The sequence below is a fragment of the Labrus mixtus genome, chromosome 1, assembly GCF_963584025.1.
Source record: "Labrus mixtus chromosome 1, fLabMix1.1, whole genome shotgun sequence".
Lineage (NCBI taxonomy): Eukaryota > Metazoa > Chordata > Actinopteri > Labriformes > Labridae > Labrus > Labrus mixtus.
Window position 1 is genome coordinate 23,320,940 of NC_083612.1, and position 25,376 is coordinate 23,346,315.

At 41.2% G+C, this 25,376-nt stretch overlaps 2 protein-coding genes across 3 annotated transcripts in view; one reads left to right on the forward strand and one right to left on the reverse strand.

The window, feature by feature from the left end:
- adcy7 (adenylate cyclase 7) overlaps positions 1–25,376 on the forward strand; it is a 570,666-nt gene that overhangs the window by 260,087 nt on the left and 285,203 nt on the right. The gene's annotated exons all lie outside the window — the stretch shown is intronic.
- sall1a (spalt-like transcription factor 1a) lies at positions 11,120–23,416 on the reverse strand. Of its 2 annotated transcripts, none has more exons than XM_061045545.1 (3): positions 22,544–23,416; positions 13,807–17,213; positions 11,120–12,779 (listed from the first exon to the last, which is right to left on the reverse strand). In XM_061045545.1, the coding sequence occupies exons 1-3, from the start codon at positions 22,614–22,616 to the stop codon at positions 12,339–12,341; spliced, it is 3,921 nt and encodes a 1,306-aa protein (XP_060901528.1). In that variant the 5' UTR covers positions 22,617–23,416; the 3' UTR covers positions 11,120–12,338. The 2 variants fall into 2 exon arrangements, with proteins under 2 accessions (XP_060901528.1, XP_060901537.1); XM_061045554.1 differs by lacking the exon at positions 22,544–23,416 and adding an exon at positions 19,971–20,104.

Here is a 25,376-nt window from a genome sequence, read left to right on the forward strand (position 1 = left end):
AGGTTGAAAGAGCAGCTTAATTAAGCAGTGTGTCCTGCTGCATTCCCCTAAACAAAATTATTTTCTGTGGGATCACAGGAGCTTTTTCTTCAACATTTATGTAGAAAAAAAAAAAAGTAATTCCCTGGTGTTCAATCTTGTTTGAATGAACTGAGCGTCCACAGTGAGTGCCTCCTCCCATGTGGCATTGTGGCAGTGGCAGAGCAGGGTTACCAGCAAACAACAGTCCTTTAACTATCCATGGTCCAGCAGCCGTCCCTCGCTGCTGAATTGAAAAAGTTCCTTTCAGCACATCTGCCCTATTTGTGCGGCCTTTTCTTTACCTGACTTGCTCAAGAGATTCGTTTTATCTTAGAGGTCATTAAATTGAACTGGGCAACAAACAGAGGTGAATATAACTGTCCCCAATCTTTCCCTCACAGAATTCATGCTCGAGTTGTCTCAAAGAAAGAGCATCCCTGCCAGCGAGAAGAAGGAACTCACAATCAGCTCCATAGGGGCGGCTCTATAGAAAAGACTCCCTGTATCATACAGTCCCCCTTTACAACTCTACATTTCCATTTAATGACACCCTACATATTAACCCTGGTCAGCATCCAATTACACAGAATAAGAGATTTATGTGTCCCAGTGTGCAATTTGAAAATGTTTTTCATGCAATGCAGGGCCGAGGGGGAGCCGGTGCCCCTTTTTTATTTCCATCAATTCAGCATTCATTGAAGTGCGAGCTTGTGAGTTAATTCGAATCCATTAACTCTAAATACAGGTGATTCCCAGCCCCTCCATACACAGGACCACCGAGATTCCCTGTCACAGGGTGTTACAGGGTCTAGAATGACACCAACACAACTGATTTGATGAGCTTTCCTCCACAGACCGCCACTCAACCAAACAAACTGGCCAGGCAACCAACAGCGCTCCATTCATATTTAATTACAGCCTGCTAACATCCAACACAGATTACATTACACGCAGCAAAAATGGAGGACAGAACTGCTATGAAATAAAAAAAAAACAGTGAGAGGTTAATTCAGAGTGATTAACATCATACAAATCGGACTAATAAAACTTAAGAGAATTAGATCAGATAGAAGGTCAGTAGTTGAGAGCAGCACTCGTCTCTCTTTTAATGGCATGTAAATAACACCAGGTGGTGAATATTTAGTATCAAATGTGGGACACAGTCTGTGTCACATGACCCACCTCTGTGGGTGTAAAGTCACTGCTGGCCTCCCAGGCAACAAACCTGTTTGTGTGTGTGTGTGTGTGTGTGTGTGTGTGTGTGTGTGTGTGTGTGCGTGTGTGTGTGTGTGTGTGTGTGCGCGTGTGTGTGCGTGTGTGTGTGCACGGAGAGGGGGTTTGATTTAGCAGAGATGACCGGATGAGAAGTGCAGCCATATCATGTCAGGTTACTGTGTCCAGTTCTTAAGAGCACAAACCAGCTCCCATGAATCGTTGACTCTTAGTCCTGCTTTATACTAGTAGTGTCTCTGTATTTGGTTTAATGGCATCAGTCAAAAACTACATTCCAATTCCTAGGCACCTAGTATTGTCATTTCTTGTTTTTAATAAACAAAAATAACAAACTCCTGCACAATGTCTAAATTGTACAAATACATGGGGAACACATTGGTACAGATGTATTGCCAACATATTTCTACAATTTAGATTGTGTGCAGGATTTTGCTTGCTTTTTTTTATAGACTCCTTCTTCTCTTAGGCACATTTCTCATGAAAGAGATGTAGTTTCATTTTTTTAACATCAGTGCTTTTGAATAGTGTCCATCGTTAAAAATAAATACATTTTGACAACCTTATAATGGGAAATGTATGTATCGGCGCTGTGGTTACAGCAGTATTGCAGAGCTGACTGGGGCAGTGGGGATATCTTTTCACGGGGCCAAGAAATCCTGGTGATGCCCCTGCACATAAAAAAATAAAGATACTGAGTAGACCTGAACACACACACAGAGCATACATTCAACACACATACTCTCATGGTGTGTCATCGTCTCTTGACGCGCTGGCGCCTGTCACTCAGTGGGGTCCTGGAATATGCACTGGGGCCATCGACAGGCATCTGTGTCAATGCCTTACAAACCTCAAGGCACCAGGCTGTAATTGGAACGACCAGCCTAATCCTCAGATCAAGCCAGACTCATTGACAACCTAAGCGGGCGGCAATCCCAGCAGCGCCTTATTAGCAAGGCTGGCCTCTTTGCAGGGTGCACTGGTGACATCACTTCGAGCCGAAAGATGCTGCAAAAGGCTTTTAGCAAAACACACAACAATGTCAGGTTTTGTAATATGGACATTTACATGTGACATGTGCTGTAGTGTTTTTTTCTTTACTTTCATTTGAATAAAAGTTGTGTTTAATGTTTGTTCTACACTTGCACACATTCTCACCTTTAACGGACAAGGAACTAGCAGATTGACCACTGAGTCACAGCACGGAGATTGCCATTGCAAAGTGTTTGGTGTTCCCATCCTGTTCAGAGTTACTACTAACTTTGTATGCCTCAAATAAATCCTAAAAGGTGGAAACAATTTCACTGCACTCCAAAGCACATTTATGATCACTGTTGTATCGAATAATTGTTGCCGAAATCACAAAGTCAGGATGATCAAGTAAACTTGAATAACTATTAAAGGAGTAGTTCAACATTTTTGAAAAGGAACTAAGTCAGATTTTGAGTTTAAGTAATTTTAGCTTGGGCTGGCATAAAGACTGTATTCAAGGGTTACATTTTTTTTAGCTGAAGGTAGATAACACTAAAATGTATTCAACGCCTGTAACAACACCAGTTTGTTACAGTGGTCCAGTATGTTATATATATTTTTTAATTTGGTCGAAGGTCATGAGCAAGCTGTTTCTGAGTAGCTGGCTCAGGCCGGCTTCTCCTCTCTCATTCCAGGTTGGGGAGATAAAGGCTTGGTTGTTGATTAAAACATGCGTTTATGCTAGAGTTAAAGCTATGGTTGAGACTTCCAAGCATGTGAAAAGAGAGGTGTTGATTGAGTTCTTGTTTTTATATCAGCTTTGAGTTTTCATGGATTTATCTGTAAGTAGGATAGTATAAAATTCCAATTATTGAACTCTTTTCTGTATCTATGTAGGGTAGATTGGCGTGGCGATCACTTCTCTGATCTACCAGTTCCAAAAATAATTTGTGTCAAGTGAGCATGTTTATTATAAAAGTTGAATACAGCATTGGATGTTAAATGTTCACTTTGGACTGTCTACATAGTATTCTAACTTTTAGGGTGGTCCTCCCTAACTCCTTAAACTTGATGATAGAAAAGTGAACCATCAGCTGTGGGAGATTAACCCACCCAGACAAAGCGCCAGCCTACACAGTGCAGTACATGCAGAGAATCACTCACAGCAACACAGGTTGCTTTGCTTGGCGCAGACAGCAACAGATAGGCTCTCACTCCCATTCTGACTCAGTAGAAATAGCCAAAGATTACTTTGTCCTGTGTCCCCTTCTCCCACCTCCAGACTGGTATATGCTCGCTGATGGAGGGGAACATGTAGCAGAGGCCAGCTGTGGCACCTTCCTGGCAGAATCACAGACGCTGGCTTCCAAATCCTGTTCTCAAAAGCCAAGTTGCCAAACACCCTCAGCTCACTGTGTTTGTTTGTGGCCCATCTCTCGCTGCCACAAATGTCTTGTCAGTGAGCAAATCCTGAGGTTTGATGTGAAATGATTAAACATCTAAGATATTACACACATTAGACTAAAATTATTATGAAATGAAATCACATTATTTAGCATATACTTAAGTGGTGACGTCACAAAATTGGATGCTAAATCCTGCAATGTATTTCTAAATTAGACCACAGCTTCTAGTCTAGTCTAGTCAAACTCATTTTACTTTTGTTTGGATTGAGTTGAGTTGAGTTTCGATTAATTTATTTTAGATCAAGAATGATTTTAGTGCAGTTGAATTTTGTGTTGTTATTTTCACATGAAAAAACACATGAAGAAAATATAACATAACATATATATATAGCATGTATAGATTGTGGTAGAAACCTGCAGACAACTTGTATGAAAACCACACTCAGAAAAGGACATCAGAGCTTATACAATCATACAAAATCAGCAATGTAACCTTAATATCAGTGTTCAAAAACTGTGTATGATAGTTTTGTTTTTTTAAAGTAAGAGGCAAGCTCTTTCAATAGGCTGAGTAGTCCGAGACAAATCTAGAGAGCCGTCAACCCGATGCTGAGCTTGACATCAGTGAATGTCTATGCCTGTGTATTTATGGTTCAATGTATATGTGTGTGTGTTTGAGTGTGTATGTGTGTGTGTTTGTAGTTCCTGGCTTTTGTAAAGGCACTGGGAAGCTCGAGCCGTGCACCCAGGCATGTTTGTGCAGTGTAACCGAGGCTGACTGGCTGACCTCAGACTGTGTGGGCCCTTTAGCAGAAGATGAAGGAGCTTTTTCATCGACACAGGAACAGGAGGTATCGCCTTCCCTTTGCAGCAGCACTCATTCATGCCAGACACAATGCGTTATTATTGGTTTTGAATTGAAATGTTAATTTTGGGAACTGGGCAACTGGGTCTGAGAGCTTGCCTTGCTCATTTCTCATTTTTCACTTGGCTGAGGTGGTCTGATTGGATGGAGAGAGTTAACCCTCAGCTCTCCTTGAGTTACCTTGGTTCAGTAATGTAATGAATAAGGGCCTCAACATGCAGGGCTGTCAACATTTGTACCTTCAGTGCTGCGTCGTACAAGAAGAGAAAGGTTGGAGGTAGAAGGTGAAACTTGTGAACAGTCACTATTAATGCTGAAGGAGGAGAAAGCTGCTCTTTTAGTGCCGGTGCTGTGAGGTAGGCAGGTCAGCATTCTGCTACACAACGCTACAGAAATGAGTGCATCAGCAGGCCCTCGCAGATCTATATGACGCAAATTAAACAGCATAATCAAATTGTTTGCACAACCATTTAGCATCTCATTCCCCGGCTGCCCTGAGCCAAACTGACCACTGGAGACTAGCCATCCACAGAAGTAACAAAGTAGGGCAATAACTAACAGCGATTAGAGGAATATTGATGGCCTGTGACACACAGCATCCTGAAAAAATGCTATTTGGTCAAATAGCTGCAATAATTAAGTATATGAGGGTCAGTCAATTTTATCTGCTGCTTTTATTTGGATCGATTATTTCGTAAACCGGCCAAGCCTCAGAGAGCATTATTGCTGAGTGGGGTGTTGATTTCATAGAGTGAGTGCTGCTGCCAAGTTACACAGTAGCATCTCACAGAGGAGAGGAAACACACAGGGGCAGTTAAGAGTGTTACAGATATTACAATATGTCATCACATTCAATGTAAACCATTGTCCACATGTGCTGTTATGTTACATCATCACCTATACTGTAAATGCTGACCTTGTCCTGTGACATTTCAGTCATTCAAAAATTTGACATTAAAATATAAGGTTATCTGTAGCTGAATCTATTCATACTCTACACAGATGACAAAAAAATAGGCATATTGTTGTGAAATAATCTCACCAGGGAACTAATAAACATTAGACGAAAGCCAAAACAATGAGGTTTTGTTGCCCAGTGTTTTTAATGTGACGCAGTGGTTAAAAATAAACCAGGCCATGTAGAGGCTCGGTTGATTGATTAAACATTAACTCGCTGGATCTGGGATATTTCTTATTAATCACAGGTGGCCCAGACTTAACTGAGCACGAGAAAGGCATGTACAAAGAGACTCACACATATAAAAGACACACACACACACACACACACACACACACACGCACACACACACACACACACACACACACACACACACACACACACACACACACACACATTATTCACTGATGAAACATGTCATCATAACATATGCCATTAAGCGAACGCTTTAATCCAATAAGTATTTCAGTTTTAGCGCTTGTGGGAATGAATAATCTAACTCTAGTTGTGCAATTGAGTTACACACACAAACACTCTCTATCTCTCTCTCTCTCTCTCTCTCACACACACTCGCACACACACATCTCCATATCAAACAGCACGTTGTAGGAATTGCCATGACCTAATGCGTTTCTTATCTTACATTTGATTACACATTTTACAGAAGAACTTGTGTTCCTCTTGTCTGAAAAAATACGTCCTGGCTTAAGAAGTGAGTCATTTGAAAGGAGTGGGTGGCAGATCTGTGACCTTGAAATGTTAGATACACACTGTACCGCCAACCCAAATCCCATAAAAAGACAGAAGAATCACACTTTCCTTATTTTCCCACAGAAGCACCTATCACACTCCAATAACGTCACTGAATATTCAGCCACTGTAGCAGGCTATTGCTTTGATGTGGCACTCATGTGGGTGGCCGGTATGCACAACTACAACGGCCTTTACTCTCACACTGACAGAGCTCTGAACCTAACTCAGAAATAGCTTCGCTTTTCTGGCTGTTACCATGGGTGACTTTTTTGTGCCTGAGGAGGCTTTTATGAGAAAATTGACAAAGTAACTATCCTTTCAGCTGTTTCCCTGATGAATAATGTACGCACTGCTTTAAAAAAAAAAAAATCCAACAGCTTCAGGGTTGTCCCTGCACATCAGCTGTCATGGTGTGATGTGGGTGTTGGTCCTGGTTGCAGGGTGTCTTACCGCAGCACACAGGTGCCCTTTTCACTCCCAGGCCGAAAATGACAAATTCAATAAACTCAGGACATCTCTGCCAAGCACCTATGGAATCAAACGCACCTGACACGCGGCTGAAGGGCTTCTTCCTAGTCCCTCTGACATCCCGTCTTAACGCTTGATATCAATATCTACTCGGATGTAGAATATCTCTCCATCTCACTAGCATGCTTTGACACTGTGAGAACGAAATAAGAATATGTGTCAGAGGTTGTGGGACTGGAGGTAAGATTGTGATGCGGAAATTGAATCTGTAAGATGACATTAACAGAGAGTGTCCCCCTAACTCTGTGTGTGTTTGAGCCGCAGAGCAGACAGGCCTGGCTAGGGTTACCGACTGTAATTCTGATGGTGAAAGGGCCACAATCAGCCTACTTAATCTCCGAGCTGTTCTTTAAAACCAGAGAAAGACGATCTGTCTCCTTTCTACAGTATGAAACAAGGAAACATGTGATTCATTGTGAAATGGAAATGCACATTAAATTAAATTTGCCTTTACAGGCCAGTGAGGACAAACCTTCAACTCCAGGTTTTTTTCGCGATAACAAAAAAGGTGCTTGTACTCTGTCAAAAGAGGCCGTCTCATAAAGCTAGCCTGACCTAAAAGAACAAAGCCAGACATCAAATTTTAAAGAATTAGCATCACAATGGGTTTAATGTCCTGCTTGTGGTAAAAGCTCAGTAAAACAGCCTTGCAATTTCAGTGGTGATGATAAACTGGGAGATGCAGATAACAGGGGCTCTGTGTGTAAGACAAACCCTTACTGTATGTTCATTAGCATCCCTGAAGGTTCCCATCTGACCACAAGGGAAACAGAGCGCTGAGGCTGTTCCGCAAGCATGAGTGCCTTATTAAACAACGGAGCCTCAAGTTTAGTGAGTCTTCTCCAGGACCCACCTGTTTGTCTGGGTGCTCCTTTGACACAATAGGTCATGAAATGCAATATGGCCCCATGCTTCTCCTTCTCACCACACAAAAGCCAAGGAGCGGATGAACTGCAAGATAAATGACCTTGACTTTTGGATAGTCTGCGCCATAAAAGTAAACCATGCAAAGGCAGTCTCCTAAACCTCATAAGACCAAAGCACAGCTTCAATGGAGAACAAACAGCAGCAGAATGAAGGCGGGAAAAAGTGTCTGGTTTTAAGGGCAGGATGGCTAGTTCCTCAAAGACTTTGATTGCTCGTCTGTGATAACTGTGAGAGTGTACAGGCCTGACAAATCCCGCTCCATGTTTGTACTTACAATCTGGAGGTCTTGTCTTCCAACCAGCTGTATACACGCGGCAGACAGGCTCCGTTTTCCACAGGAAGTAAGATGGAACCACAGGAAGATAAAACCAGCGTGTGATGGCTGGAGGAAAAATGACGAGGCAAATTAGGTTTTAGGCTTATACCAACCCAAATATTAGAGCAATTAACACTTTCTGACACAAAAAAATACAGATATTTTAGATAAATTAAAAGCAGAGCACGGCTGCTGTCTCAAAACAAAAACGTATTACACATTTTAATAGTTAAAAATTAAGATATGTATTTTATTGGAGTCCCCAAAAGGAGCAAAGTCAAATCTGTAAACTTCCAAACTTGTCAATTTAGGATCTCTTAGACAGAAACATATTTTTTCACCTTATCCAGATGAAGAATCTTATTCTAAATTAGAGGTTGGAACACAATGCACTAAAACTCTACCATGAACTCATCTGATAGATTTCCTTTAAGCTAAATAAGTGTGAAGGTACCAGAGATATGTGTAGACCTTAGAACAGGCCTATCACCTGGGTGACACTGATTGACAGTGTGGGCAGGTGTGTCGATGTGTCCAGGGAAAGTGAACCTCAGCCAGCTAAATGTGGCTCACCATTGTTCTCAGTGCGTCTTTGATCTCCCAGCGGTGGGCCAGAAACTCAGTGGGGAGTCCGGACCGGGCCCCAGGCTACAGTTTGTATCGACTCAGGAGGGATGACAGCACAAGGCTGATGTTGTGGGAGGGGGCAAATGCATCCTTTTTCTCAGTGAAGCTTTGTCTCAATCTGAACTGCACACTGACGGGCCGCGGAGAAAAGACACAAGGGATGTTAAACAGATTTTACTCCTGCTTTAAATCCCCCCAATGATACTGTTCATAATATGAGATGAGGTCATTTTCGTTTAAATGTTTTCTCTCTTATTTTGTTTTTGGTGGACACACACACACACACACACACACACACACACACACACACACACACATACACACACGCACATTACATCACTCACCTAGACTTGCAAACAGCTGTGGAGATCAGAAATAGTTTCTTCCATAGATTTGTTCAACGGCACAGTATATTCTTATACTTAAATATCATCAATTGATTTTGTAACACACGGCCTGTCATAAAAAAGGTTTATAGAAAAAAATGTATTTCCATAAAGGCATCTGGTTTCATGCAACAATAAAAAATGTCCATCCCCTTAAACCATTCGGATTAAAAAGTTAACTCTATGACAAAAAAGCAAAATCACCTCAACTAGTTTTGTTTAAAAAAATGTGGTTAACTTACACTGGAAACAAATGATCTTATTTTATTTGTGTGGCAGCTGTGCATACAGCCTTTACTTAGGGCCAAACCCTTTAAAGGAGCTTCAAGTGTACAGTAAGTGGACAAGAGTGGCTTACAGCTAAAAAGAGTAATGTTTCTCTGCTGATGGTTCCCATCCTCTCCAGACGCAAAGAGGAAACAAACAGCCAACACTTAAATAAAAAAGCATGAGATAAAAGTGTTTGAAATATATAATCCAAGTCAGTAAGTGTTCGCATGAGGCTGTGTGTGTGTTCATAAAATCAAGAGTACACAGTGTATGTTCAGAGCAATGAATAAGACTCACAGCACTACAATAAATAGTGACAGTGAACAGGCAAACAGGGACAGCCCTTCTTAGTGTGCAGCGATTGTGTTTCAGTATGTTGGCCCGGTTCCTTCTGTGCTGCTCTGTGTTGTGGAGCAAGAAGCCACTGCTAGGAGCCACAGTAGAAGAGATCAATTGTACACATTCCTGCCACCTGAGATTCAAGTGTTTCTGTAATACTGCACAGCTCAATCAATAAGCCAGCTAGGAGCTAAGAGGAAGATCTCCGTCCATATACTGCTGGGACTGCATGCACCAAACATGTGCTTACTTGTGTATATTTTTATTTTATGCTTTTGATTTGTCTGCATAAATAAATAATACACTTTTTTTTTTTAAATTAATTTTATTCAGACATGTTTTAGCTGTAGACCTTTTATGATAAGTATTTTTGTAGATATTTAAAGTTATATTTTTAATCCAATATATTTCTTAATCCAACATTTGTAGATAGTTAAACAACACACAAGGAGAATGAGGAAGATTATGAATAATAATAATAATCATAGGCTAATTATTATAAAAATACAAGAAGAGATGCATACAGTTCCTTATGGACGGAAGTTTAAGTTTTCAACTAAAAAAGGTATTCGTCATAATTAGCAGAGTAGAAAAATGTTAAACTGTCTTATTTTTCTTTCTGTAGGCTACTCTAAAATAATCTGTCAGGAAGCCGCTGCCCTGCACGAGCAGAGCTCAATGAGCAGATGTGACTGAAAATAAAAAGAAAACAGTCATTGAGGCTAAGGATCATTTAGCTTCTACGTCCTGAAATATAAAACGTAAATATTGTAGATTTGGGTTCGGTGAGGAGGAGGAGAGCGCCGAGGATGCTGGACATAAATTAACAGATCCTGTATTACAGGATGTGCAACGATGTGTTAAATTAAATACAGCTGTTGAAATACAAAGGGGAACTTTTTCAGTCTGAATAAGAAAAAAGAAAAGAAAGAAACGCTTTTAATGTCGTCAAAAGGATTAACCGTGAGATCTTGTGAGGCTCAGAGGCAAAAAGAAAGATCGTCGCATTCTCTATGAAAAGCATTTTTCACCAAAACGCATGAAAAGCCTTCGTCATTTAATCTCTGCTGACATATCGTGTCCGGGCAGAAAAATGTGTATTGATATTCTTATAAATAAATGGCAAGAGGTAACAGTTTCATTTCCGCATTAAAAAAAAAAAAAAAAAAAAAACTCGATCTACTTTATTCCGCAGAGTGGCACTTTCAAGGATTGGCAATGGAATAGAATTCATTGTTTAAAACGCCGTTCAAGATTTGAATGAAAAATCAGGTAAGCCCTGAAGACTGCATCCACAGTTTGTGCTTCAGCTGTCTGTCTTTAAAAAGAAACTGAAGAGAGCTGCTTAACCTGCACAATTGGCCCTGAGAAAAAAATTATATTAATACAAAGTTATTTTATATTTTTTTCTGATCTTATTTCAAAATAGTTTTTGTGTTAACTCTGAAATAAAATAAAAAAACAATTTATTACATTTATGATAAATAAAGCAGGGAAAAAAGGCACACAAACACACAATGATTCTTTTGGAAAACTGATGTATTTGATTATTTGAGTAAAGAATTACAGTATCTTAGTTGTTAGTAGGTATTAAAGTGTAGAGAAACTGGACCCATAAAGATCTTCCAACTTTCCAAGAAAGTGCATGTAACAGTCCGAAGGTTGTCAAACCCAATATATATTTATATTTATAAAAACACTATCATTTTGTCCCCTGGCCGTGATTGACTTCTCTTGTGTGAGCTGTATGTACATTTTCTAAGAAGGGAGTTTGTATTTCCACATCTGAACATATTTACAGAAGCTTCAACACAGAACTTCGCACTTGATGTAAGTGAGGATGCTGGGACATAGCAGCAACATGGAAATCCAGCTGAGAAACTAATGGAGAATCCTGCTCATTTGATTGGCTGTCTCAGTTCCAAAAACCAATAAAAAAGGCCAGACCAAATGTTCCCTTCTGACTTGCTTTCCATATAACCAAAATACAAGCAACAACAAAAAAAAGAGAGATAGAAGAAAAGAAACATATGGAAACAAACAAAAAGTAGAAAGTACAATACACAGAAACAGTAACAACAGAACAAGTTAACACTAAAGAAACCCCTTAAAATGTAGCAAACTTCAATGTTTTGTCGTACTTAAATAGAATAACAGTAAATAGAAATTGGAAAGAAAGGAACTACACCACATTTAGTCCTTTGCCTGAATTGTTTTGCTTTGATGAAAGGAGGGTGGCTTGAACACACAGATGTTAGACCATCTACAGAAGATCAGTGTATAATATTTACAGCAAGTCTGTTTGCTTATTACAGGGCTAATGCATCACATCGACAGTTCGGTTATAGCTACTACAGACAGAAAATAACTTAATGCCAAGGTAAGGTAATCTACCCAGATATTCTAAGTTTCAAAAGCACATGTTTTAAGCACCCATACATACCCATTCTGGCTTTAAAACAAAGAAAAACCTAAATGTTAATGCTTCCACTTGGTTTCAAGCAAGGTTATACTCACTAATAAATAAGCTCCGTAAAACTATAACATGTACATTGTACAAAAAAGCAACTTGTCTTCACACTCGTGTTCGTAAAGATTCAATGCGGGCAAAGCAGTTCATTTGATTTTGTCCCCGTCTTGTTCTTTCTTTTTTCTTCTTTCCTGTGTGTCTACATACAGTATGTGTACAATATGCCTTTGGGCATCTTCATTTGTCTGTGCACAACTGAGGACATAAGCTCTAACTTGTGACTATTTCTTTATTGTCCTCCATGAAACGTGTGAACCGAAAGTGGGCCCCATTCTCTGTGTTGGCCATTTTCTCCAAACCAGCAAGAGCAGCATTGGGCTCCATGCTGTGCAGCTTGTCTAGGCTGCCAGTTAGGCCACCAATGGGGGAGCTACCCCCATTACCCACACCGCCTGACATGTGTGGGATGCCTCCATTCTGGATGACAGAGATTTCGTTTGTCTTCATCGCCAGGCCGTTAGAGAAGGCTGCAGCATACTGGTTCCAGAAACTAGCCGGGTCTCCGTTGCTTGCCCTCGATGCCATGTCCTTCTGGAAAATTTCAGGAAACTTGACTGGGTTGGCACCCAAGAAGGCCATTGGCCCATCCACAGAGAGCCTGCGGCCCCGTCTGGCGGGAGCACTGTTCCACATGTGTGTGCCCATGTGAACCTTCACAGAGAGAGGGGAGGAGGGAGAAGCGGGATAAAAGGGAGGGAGGAGAGATAGAGCATAAGTGGGATGAAAATTAGCGATGTTTACAAACTTGGCCATAAGAACTGCACATGAGATGATGCAATGGAAAAAATAATAATAATGCTTGACTCCAAATTAAAATAGCTTCACACCCTGGCTGCAAAGGACCATTTAGTTGCCTATGTTGTGAGAGGTACCAGCATGGTGTAAACAACTTATTTTGGCAAGACGGATACATGCTGTTTCATCTAAATCTTAATTTGCTTATCTCACAAGGGGGGCACAGAGCATTTTTTTGTAAAAGTCACGCACTTAAATACATTGCACGTGACATTTTATCTCTGCCAGTACCCTTCTTTGACAAAAAATTTTTTCCTGCTTAATAATCATCAAGACACGTTCAATTAGTTATCTTTATGGTATGCCATGGATAAAATACTTCTGAAGTCTTCAGAGAATTTTCCAAGTTCATTATAGTTCAGCATCAAACAAATGTACGTATCCCTGTATAAATCAAGTTTCAACCAAAAGCCAAAGCTTGATTTTAAATAACTTTTGAAAGTTAATGTCAACACGTTTCCAAAATGTAACTCTAAGTATGAGGACTGACACGCAACATACTTGACATACTTTGTCTTTAATTTGCACAATTCTCTGAAAATGCTGTAGATCAATGAGCATGTCTTTCTTAATGATTTGGGCATGTGGCTGTTTTCACAGAATCTGTTATGGAAAACTAGACTCCAACGTTGCAGAATAATTGTCCCTGACTGTTAAGTCTGTGCACTAAATCAGTCTTAGCTGAATACACTTTGGAGTATCTACCCAATAATCATATAAGCTAAATGATTCAGCCTTTCCATGAAGTTTTTTCTTTGAAATGTTTACCTTTAATTAATTATCATATTAAACTAGATAGCAGCCCTGAGACTCATTTTTCACAAAGATTCACACACACATACTTTTGGGAGACTGACGGCTTTCTGAATGTTTCAACATTTACCTTGAGGTTTCCTTTGGTGGTAAAAGCCCGGCCACAGATGCTACAGGCAAAGGGTTTCTCCCCTGTATGGGTTCTCTCGTGGATCTGTAGAGCACTGGAGGATGAGAAACATTTCCCACAGGTGTTGCAGAAGTGTTGCTTCGGTGTCCTGCGTGGTGGAGCAGAGGAAAGCACTGGGGATGTAGAGGCAGATGATGTGACCAAGCCCGGCGGCATTTCCTTGATTTCTTGGTGGAAGCTATGAAGGAAGCCATTGACCTCTGGTTTGTTGAGAGAGCCTACAGACAGGAGGGATGGGGTTGGGCTGGAGGACAAGCTGGTGTTGGAGGGCTCAAAGAGCTGTGAGGGCAGGTCTCTCATTTGATGGGTGAGCATGTGCTGCTTGAGGTTGCCCTTGGTGGAGAAACCCCTGTTACACGCCGTGCAAATAAATGGTCGTTCTTTGGTATGGCTTCGATAGTGAATGTCCAAGGCACTCTGACAAGCAAAGGTCTTCCCACAGATGTCACAGGATGTGTTCTTGATGGTGTTACGCTCACGGAAGGCGAATATCATGCCCAGGGGATCTTTTGTGGGATTGACAGATGTCAGGTCTAGGGCTCCAATGTTGGAGGGGTGAGGATGCAGGAGGCTTGCACTGGTGTGCTCAAAAGAGAAGGCCCTCTGGTGCCTTTCTTCAGGGTTTGGGGATTTGTGTGGTTGTGTCTGCATGCTCGTGGGGGATGGCGCCTGCATGGAGGAGGTAGATTCAGACACAGCTGGACTCCCGGCGCTCCGGCTTTCAACATCCCCTCCCAGAGATGAGGAGTCATTGGTGAGACAATCCCCTTCAGCTAAGCCATTTGCCACAGCCCTCATTTGGCTGGTCTCAATTTCATTATTGTGGGCATGCTCTAGGCCATTTTTCTGCTGCCCCTCTTGGTAAACCATTTCAGGGGGAGCTGGGGAGTTACATAGACTGTCATGGGATGCATCAGCTGACCTAGGTGTGTCCGGCACACTGCTATCTGGACCTTCCTCCATTCCTTCCATGTTGTCATCGGAGAAGTTGTCCAGATCATCAAAGTTTCTCTCCTCAAATGAGCCAGTGTCAGAGGCCATGGACTCAGGGTAACTCTCTGGCAGAGGGGTGTTGGGGATCTGCCCACCCATGTGCATACGAATATGTTGCTGTAGAACCACAGCATTAGTGAACTTCTTCTGACAAATAGGGCAGGAGTGTTGGACTCTAAGAGGGGGCATTGCCCTATGGACGCTGTAGTGTGTCTTAAGATTTCCTTTGGTGGTAAACGCCCTGCCACAGACTTTACACTTGAAGGGCCTTTCCCCAGTGTGAGTGCGATAATGCATTTTCAGAGCACTTTGGCAGCTCAGAATCCGGTGGCATATGACACATTCATTGGGGTCTGTAACCTTCCTGTCAATGTTCTCCACTAGCTGCTGAAGCTTGGAGGTCTCAGACCCCTGGAGAGGATCCAGGATGCCACCAAAAGGGAACTTAGCCTTGAATTGATCAGACATAAGAGGCATGAGCGGGTTTGTCATCATGGGCGGGCTGTTAGATGTTGTGTAATCAGCAATGTTCTCTGTAGCAGAGCTCACATTTGTCATGAAGCCTGAGGAGTGGCTGCCTTCTTCAGTTTTCCCATTTGAGGTAGGCAGAGTTGCACCTTCAACCTCTTCAAATACTCCATCATTACTTTTAGCTGAATGGTCAGCAGCACCTGAGTCACTCTTTGCAGAAACAGAATGGCTTGTTATGGCTATTGAATTATCTTCCTTTTTGATGAAATGTGGCAGGCTTGGCATGGTTGGTGGCAACAGCATACCAACTGAGGAAGTCAGAGTCGGCAAAACTGGTTTGCTATCTAGCCAGCTTGTGACAGGTTTCTCTGGGGGCATGGACATGCCGTATGGGATGCCTGTGCTTGTTGGTATATTGTCCAAATGCTCAGGAACAGGGTAGGGATTCATCTGGATGTGTGGGTATTTTTCTTTATGTCGCTGGAAATGCACCTTCAGGTTACCACGGGTGGAGAAGCGGTTACCACAGATATTACACTTGTATGGTCTCTCCCCAGTGTGAGACCGCAGGTGGATCTGCAGAGCACTGTCACTCCCAAACACTTTGCCACAAAAACGGCACTTATGCTTGAAGAAAGCATCGTCAGAGCTGCTTTTGTGCTCAAATGAGGTGACATTTGGCTGCTTGCCTTTCGTTCTCTGGGCCAAAGCTGCTAAAGAGTTGAGGTCCTCCACAGTAGTGCCAACACTGGGCAGAGGGCTGGAGAACATGGGGTTACCAGGTGGGGGCTGAGGTAGAAGGGGATTCACCGCAGAGCTTAACAAGCTACGCATACCAAATGATGGTGTTGATGATTTAGCTAGTGAGGGGTTGCTGAGCTGAGAGTGGAGGCTACTCATATGACTCGGCCTCTTGTCAGAGGACTGGGCATTGACTGTTGATGGCCCCAATGTGCTAATGCTCTGAGATGTCTCACTGCTGCTTGGGTTGGACTGAGGTAGCTGTGCCGCTGCAGCCAGCTGCTTTAGGCTGCTAATACTGGCTGACTGGCTGGCCAGGTTCTGTGCTAGGCCTGCGGCTGCAGCCAGCTGTTGGGAGAGATGGGAGCTGAGTGTGGTAAGTGGGCTGGCAGCAGGCCCCATTGTGCCTGAAGCTGAGGCAGAAGTTGGAGGCACCTGTATTTCTGGGGACTGAGAGGCCAGTAGCAGTATCTGATGGCGAATCTGCTCAATAAGCTGTAGTTGGTGGATCTGTTGCTGTTGTAGAGCCAAGAGCTGCTCCATGAGGGCTGGCACTGCCACCCTGGGCCCCCCATTAGAATGAGCCTCTTGGGAGAATTGGGCTACAGCCACTTTGGTGCTCTGCAGATTTTCAATTATGACATTGCTGTTAATCATGGAGAAGTTCCCCAGTTCAGTCAGGTTACTGAGCTGAGGTAGAGGGGCAGAGATAGCGGAAGTACCTACTGCAGGGCCAGAGGGACCCCTGACACCATGGCTGCTTACTGTGTTAATGGGGCTCCCACCATCTGTATGACTGCCTTCCTCTTCATGACCACTGCTCATTCCGGAAACGTCGACATCCATGGATTCATCTTTTTCAAGAGTGTTAGGCTCCAATAGGTCACTGCACTCAGTTTGATCAGTGTTATTAGCCGTTTCATTCATCTGGTCATCTGGATTATGGGGCGGAGACCCAGGTGAAAAGGTTCCGGTGGGGGAGACAGGATTTTCATTCACTATCAGAACTAACTGATTCTTAGTGCAATTCTTCTGGTGCTCCTCAAGATCAGATATTTCAAAGAACTCAGCACAACATCTGCTACAGACGTGGGCGTCTGACTCCTTGCAGGGGGGGTCCTCTGAGCAAAGTTCTGTGTCCCCTGAAAAAGAGGAAACAGAGGATTAGTGATTAGAAATGTTTTGCAGCTGAAGAAGCAGCTTTTTCTCCTCAAATTCCATTGTTGTTAATCTTAAGTTAATCAGTTTTACACTTATCCCTTTGATGTGTTCACAAAAACAACGGTTAAAAGGCAACAATAAGCCAACAGAAATGAGAAAAGGCGTCATTCAATGCAGTGGCCACGGAAATACGATAAGGGGGGATACAAAATCAATGGGAACTACTCAAATATTTCTTAAAAGTGATCTTTGAAGATTTACATCTGGGTTTCATCAGCCCAAACAAAGGCGATCATTTTCACCAGATAATCCATCAAAATATAGAATAGAGTGAAGTGTGGACATTGGCCCTTAATGAAATTTCATAGAAAGATATTGATTTCCTATATTCCATGTCCTTCAAAGTCTTCTTGTCCACTCGGTGCAAATCAAGCATTTGATGGACTTATTAGACTTTCAATTTGCTGTCAACTTTGCTCATTTTCAGCCGACTATGGACATCTTGGACAGGTTATCTATGTCTCTAAACTAATTTGTATCCACTCATGCTGCAGTCACACTGAGATGCGAACAACAGAGCCTCTGGCATCAAGGTGGTTACATGCACACACTAAAAAAACAACAACAACAAAATCAAAGAGAAATAAAAATGAAAGCCATTTTGACTTAACAGACTTGTTTAACACATGATAGCAAATGATTTGCTATGGCTTAAATGTCTACCATCGAATGAAAATGGTAAAAATTTTAAATAACATTTTTAAAATGCAGTTATTTATTGGTTTCATATTTTTAACTTCAAACTTTGACCCCAAAAAGTTGACAAACAATAGTCCAAACACCTATAACTAAATTCTTCTAAATAAACAATTTGGTGCTTTGAGTTGCATAAGTATGCAGGCATTATAAACTTCCCAAAACTCAGAAACTGGACATACCAGCTGACCGATCTAGCAATACAGACACAGAAACTTTTCACTGAGATGAAATTCAAAAGTAATGACTGCCTTTCAAATACGCACAGAAACAGGTTTTTTAATTTTCCATTTTGATAAACAGACAAGTCAGGGAGTAAAATGACAAGAAGACACCCTGCCCTCAGAGCCACTGCTGTGATCCAGACTTTCCCTATTCTGTTCCCTCTTTGTCACACTAAAATCTCACTGTTTAACATACAAGTTGATTTACAAATTGCATTTCTCTATGAATCCCTTTCATTGTGGCTCCGGCCCCTCAACACTTTCATCAGGGCCAAGAATTCATTTGCAAATGAAACCCAGAGAAGTGCAGCCCTGCCCCACAGAGAGACAGGATGCCTTCCCATTGTTCGCGCAGCATGGGAGCGGCGGGGATCGTCGGCACAGCCTGGCCCTGCTCATCTCAGTCGACTCAAAGCAGATCCTGTTTAATTCAGGGATTATCTCCCTCAATGTTTCTCTGCTCAGAGACATCAGATAACACAAAGTTGCCATGACAGTAAACCCTGGCCCTCACACCACCAAACCATGCAAACAGGGAAAATACAACTTTAATGATAACTTTTCATGTTGAATCTCCCCTGTCACCCTCAGCCCCCACCCGTCCACCTACACCCCAACTTCGAAAAAATGTGTTCAATTCATAGTGTGAGAAACGCGAGGAAACACAAACACCTTTTCACTTTTCTCGAGGCTGACTGTACACAAATAAGTGTGAAGAAAATCTTAATGATAATTAGTGACATGAAATAGGAAAAATAACAACTAGTCAAACAAACTTCTGGCAGATGCAGAATTGATAAATACATACCATTTGTAAATGTATGTGTGTTAATACTCCAAATCAACGCAGAGCACAACAACAAAATACACAACACACTATGCATATGCTGTTTAAGAAATTGTGTTATGCGCTTTAAATGAATTAATAATTTCATCCATAAACATACGCTAATGAGATTAACTATGTTTGACAAAAAATCATTTCAAAACAAAGATGATATTTCTTGCAGTGCATAATAAAAAAATCTCACAGAAATACCACTATTTTAAAAATTTAAATAAAAAGTTTACATTTCAAAACAATAACTTTAACATGCAAGAACATGAAAAAAGAACGAGATGAAAATTGAAATACTCCAATCGGATCTGTGCATTTAACTATTGAAAGAACTGGAGGAAAATATTTGTATCTTAATTGTTTTCGACCTAAGTACTCAGTCCCTTATTCACCGACTACGTCTTGAGTTTGGAATAAGAAAATTACATTAAAATAACTTTAAGTTATTAAAAAAATATTACAATCAGAATTCATCAGAACATTAATGTAATGCTAGAGATTTGCTCTGTCAAATGTGCAATAATATGTTTGACTTTACTTGACGACACCGAAAATCTCTTTAAAATCAAATCAATCAAAACTAAATCAATGCATGATCACAAATCCACTGTCCACAAAAGTCTAGCATAGCAAACATCGCAGATGCCCGCATTAGGCTTAATTCCCAAAATAGCAAGGATTAACTTCGAATTAAAATTTAGATAAAGTCAAGCTGGTAGAAAGATGGAGTCTGTAAAACTTCCATAGAATCTCTATCAAAAGCACGATGAAAGCAGTGCACAGGGCTAAAGGGCGGTGGAGAGACAAAGAGAAGAAGACAGAGCCTCAGAGAGAGTGGCCAAAGTGTGAATATGAGAGCCAAGAAAGCAAGGATTAGTGGGGAAAAAAAAAAGTTGACGGCGAGCTTTGAGAGATCCTACATTATTTTTTTGCGTGGGGCCTCTGTGAGCCTCTCTTGACACTTGTAACTTCAGGAGGGTTTCTGCTCTCATCGGCTCCAGACACTGAACACTAGATGGGGTTCCACTATAACTGCCGAGGTCCAAGACAAGACTCACATCTGAGAAGCTCTGCCCCGGTGACATGCTTAAAGCTCAAGGGGAGGGAGGGAAAAAAAATGGCAAAGCAAGTCCTTCAGGCTACACCTAGACTCCCACCACATAAACACTGGCAAAATGACAAGCAACTGCACTCTCTGTTTGCAGGGAACAACAGTGGATAGTGGGTTGCCCTGCCAATCTCTCCTCTAGGGGGGCCACTCTGATAGGGCATAAGGGGGATGGCCACAACATTGATAAGGCTTCACAACACACAAACACACACTTAAATAAAGAGTCCAGGCCTCGCTGGGGAGCCTGCAGCTCTGATCAGCAGGGTCAATGGCGAGGTAGAGAGGAACACACTGGGCCCTGAACTCCGCTCAACTCCACACAGAGGGACACTGGCAAAGGTTAAAACAGCTCAACATCCCACCCTCTGTGGCTCTCACTCCGACCTCCCAGTAACCACTGGCCCTCAGCATCTCTGACATTCGGCTACAAACACAATGACTTTCTGTTCTCACTTCCTGCTCCCATAGAACACACACAGATCATTTGTTATGAGCTCTGTCAGCTAAATACCCCTAATGCTAAAGAAGATATGCCCAAACAGTTATAATTACAAAAAGACATATGTGAAAAAGTTTTAACATTTGTCATTGCATTGGACATAATTGAGAAATTTTGCTTTCTGCAGTCCGCCTGACAAAAGGGAACTTTTCATGAACTTTATTAGATTTAAAGCAAAATGCAGAAAAACCAGCAGTCAGAAATTAACTGCATCCTGCATTAATCATCAAGTTCCTAAAAATCACGTGAAATTTGCTGCAAATACTTTTTCTATGCATGACTTTCTCCTTGAGAGAAGCAAATGTTTCTTTTAAATTACCTGCACATGCTTTTCAGGCAATACTAAATACAATGTGGCTTTGAGAGTTTTAAATGGCAAATATTGAATTTATAGGCCTTATCCCACAGGCCTATCCAACTCTACAAATATTTTCTCATTTTATCTGAATGTTTTGACATCGGCATATCTCGTTGTTTGTTCAAATAAGAATAATAAAAATAAGACAAACTAAGTGAAGAAAAACCTGGATACACTACATGACAGTGCAAACGACTGCATTTAAATTACGAATATTTCCTTGTATAAAAACAAGACATTTTCTTGTCGAGTCTCTTCAATTAGTGTCCAAAAGTCGGTTAACAAAAATACACGTTGCAACGCAACGTCCTGTTTAGACATACGTGTTTTGTATTCCCAGTCTCAGTCTTCTGTCGTTATTTTATTTCGAAGTTTATGATTTTTAAAATTGTCTGTAAATAAAAGTACAAAATCACTTTTTCCCCCTGGCTTCATACTGTCACTGGGACTGAAACTTTGAGCCTCATACAGAACTGCTGTTTTCAGCTCTCATGTCATTTTTGTATAAAACAATTTCAAGTCAGGCCTACAAGCACCGTTTAAATAATTTTCACTTCATTTATAAAGATGAAACAACGCATTATTTAATAGAGGGCCACAAAAATGTAAATGAGGCGCGAGCTTCTAAAGGTAAATTACAACGAGCTCATTTATCATTGTAGATTTTAGCCTTAAATTATTTCGTAATAAAACACATCGCTGTGTAGGATTGTGAGCGTGTCTATGAGTTAGTTTAACTTATTTGTGAATTAAAATCTAAATGATGAGTAGATTAGATTGGGTATCTAAAGAGGATGTGTGCGTGTGTGTGGGAGACGCTCTCTTCAGCATGTTTCTTCTCCTTTCATCCAACTTTTTACTGTAAAGGACGCTGGCGCTCAAACGAGCACTAACTTACTATCGTTGCTTTTCATACAAGTGGGAAAACATTGTTCTATTAAAAAGCATAAATCTGCAACTCAAGGTTTGAAAAGTTGCATTGGCCGGGACACAGGAAAAGTTTGATTCAGCGCCGGAGAGACACGGTGATCTCTCCGCGTATCGAGAGGCTCTGAACGGTGGGAAGCCTCGGAAAGGACCGAAACTGAGCTGGCGACACGTTACAGAAAAGTCGTTTGTATGTAATTTTAAGCTGAATTGGAGACTAAAAACTAAGATTTTACAGATATGGCATTACAAGATGGTAAAAAAGAATTACGTATAATAAATATATTTTCTTTACCTATTTAAAGTTTATGTTAAAGTTCGTATTATTTTGAGAACGTAGTTCTGAATGTAGAAAAATACAAAAAGTAACTCTAAATTCATATTAAATATGGAATAAAGTCAATTTAGTTGATTCATTTGATTTATGTTTTCTGAAAAGCATTAAAGAAAAAAATTACAAATAAGTAAACTAAAGTATAAAGTCAAAATCAAAGTATATAAACTTAAACCGAGACGGTACCACAGACAAGATAAAACAGCAGAAAGTGACATATTTACGCTCTTTGGATAAAAGCAACGATATGTTACTTGAACTCACCATTGTGCTCCGATAAGGGGAGATGAGGGTCGGACTGGAAGTGTTGCGGCTTCGCTTGTTTCCTCCGCGACATGCTGGCTGGCACATCAGCAGGCGAAGAATAAAAAAATGACTACAAAACCCTCTCAAAAATTACGTAAATCGAGCCCATCCACCGCGCATGTGCCGCGTTATGATTATCAATAATGCTCTACGATTAATCATACGGGGGGCTTCTTTGAAAGGCGATTGGCACCTCGCCAGCCCCCCTCCTATTCAAATGAAGTCTCTTTAATCAATTAGCTCCTGATTTGCTGGGGACTCTTGTCTCTCTCTCAGCTCCCACCCAATGAGTTGATCCGTACGGGAAAGAAAGGCTGGGTTTTCCAAACTTTAGATACGGTTTAACCCCTTCTGTTAGCCAAGTCAACGCTTATCTTGACTACTACAGGGGACTGTCAGCGTCTCGAGTCAGAGCCTGCCACAATCTTTCACATTGATCAAGCAGCGATCACAGTTTTTCTTTGCTTTTTTCCCCCTCCTGGAGATGTGAAGCGAGCGGACGTTTACTTCTCAAACCTCCGCGAGCGCCGGCCAACTTTCTTCTTCTCTCTAAAACTCGGTAGTCCGTCCTCAGCTCTTGCATCAAGATCGTTGTAGTTCGGCTCTCTTGCTGCACACCGACACCTACTCTCTGAAGAGTTTCTTCAATCGAGGATCCCGGTGCGCTAAAGCGCAGCGTCGCGCGAGCATGTTCCGTGCGTAAATGGCACCGGTACGCGTTCCCAAAACTCCACAGCGTGTTCCAGCGTCCCAATCAGTTTCATTTGATTGTTATTAGTCGAAAGGGGGGTCACTTACTAACACGTTTTCATCACACACTGCATTCCGCGAATAAACAAACTTTGAGGGCCCGTGCAGCGCTGGGTCAAAATGTGGAGCCCAGCCCATCGACGATTTGATTGGTCACTGGGCTTTTCAGTCATCCTGCCATTCACCTCCACCCCCTCCCTCCCTCCCCCCGCAATCTCTCTCTGTCTCTATTCCTTCTCTCTCTCTCTGATTGCGCACAGCAGATCCAAATGCTTTGTGCGCATCGGGAAGATCGGTGGTAGAGACAGGGAGACAAGTCTGTTCATCTGAATGGGAATAAATAAAGCTTTTAGTTTCTTACCTAAACGTTTTTCATTTAGTGAAGTCCCCTCTCACACTTATATTGTGTGGACTTATCTACATTTCACTCCATCCGTTTGGAACAAAAACATCCTTACATCGTTGTTTCTTTAGTAAAATAGTATGAATAACCTTATGCTTGTAAAACGTTTTACGATTGGAAGGCCTTCTGATGACTTTAAATATCTAACGATGTAGTGGAAATATGCACAGATAAAAGATCAATGTGAACATAATGCCAGAAACTGGAGAGCCAATAAAAAAGTGCTTGATGAACACTGTAAAAATGACCAATATTATTATTATTATTGTTATTATTATTATTATTATTATTATTATTATTATTATTATTATTATTATTATCATTATCATTATTATTATTATTATTATTATTATTATTATTATGTCGCCTTAAATAATGCACTAACAGGAGTGCGCATCCAGTGGGGATGTTTTAGGAGGGCAAGAGGTCCCACAGGAGCTTCACTCGCGCGCTGAGTCGAGTAGATTTATTAGGTGAAAAAGATAAACGAAGCTCTCAGTCGAGCTGATTTTGAGAAATGAAGATAATAATGTTACTATAGGTGATGCCTCGGATGCCATTATTTTTCACTGAATATTTAAAGAGCGGCTGCAGGCTAGATGGATCTGGTCCTCTCTTGTGTCAGATATCTTTTAGTTTCGACTAGCCTTACTATTTACTTATTCATGAAAAAAAAGAAAGAGCAAGGGAAGAACAGGGAGGAAATCAAATACTTGTGATGGCTACAGCTTTATCAGTGCTTTATGCCAAATATTAAAATAATATATTCGTGTTTTTCATTGTACACAGATCTGCCTCATCTGTCTTTAAATGTGACAAACGGAATCGAAAAGTAAGCTGTGACTAACAAAATCAAACAGCAAATGGTCATTAAGAGGGGAAACGTGTGTGTGTTTGTGTGTGTGTGTGTGTGTGTGTGTGTGTGTGTGTGTGTGTGTGTGTGTGTGTGTGTGTGTGTCTGTGTGTGTGCCATTAAAAAGCCCATGCAATTATGTGCACCAAACTTGAAATTGCTGGGAGAGGAAAAAGGGGTCCGCAATATTGTAATGTCCCGGGCGGGAAAATCAATGGCCAGTTAATTGATGTGAGTGTTGGTGTGAGATTGTAAACAGGGTGATTTGCAGCCCAGCCGAGCGCGAGACATTTTAAATGGGATTCAGTCGGGACGGTGAGGATACAGTGTTCACAATCATGCGCTGAATGACACACACTGACACAGTTTGGGGACCCAATACACATAACTCAATGCCAGTACCTGGAAAAGTTTTCAACACTGACGATTAAAAAATAAATATATATTTTTTCCCTACATTAAAGTTCAACTGACTGGACAACTTGTTGATTCTAATTATTATTCTTAATATTCAACACTAAGTGTCTTATATTGTGGTCAGCTTTGTTCTCATAGAGAGGCAATTAGGGGTTAAAGAGAGTAATATTCTCCACGTAACATTCAAAGCAAAAAAAACCCACTAATGACATGCATTAAAAAATATATTTTCATAAAAAATATTTTCTTTAATTAATAAAAAATAAATATATATTAAAAAATTGCACACGTGCATTCTTAATGTCCTGTCAGTTTATTTTTTCCAGTATGAAAAAGATTGACATGGTTTTCTGCAGGGGGGAAATGAC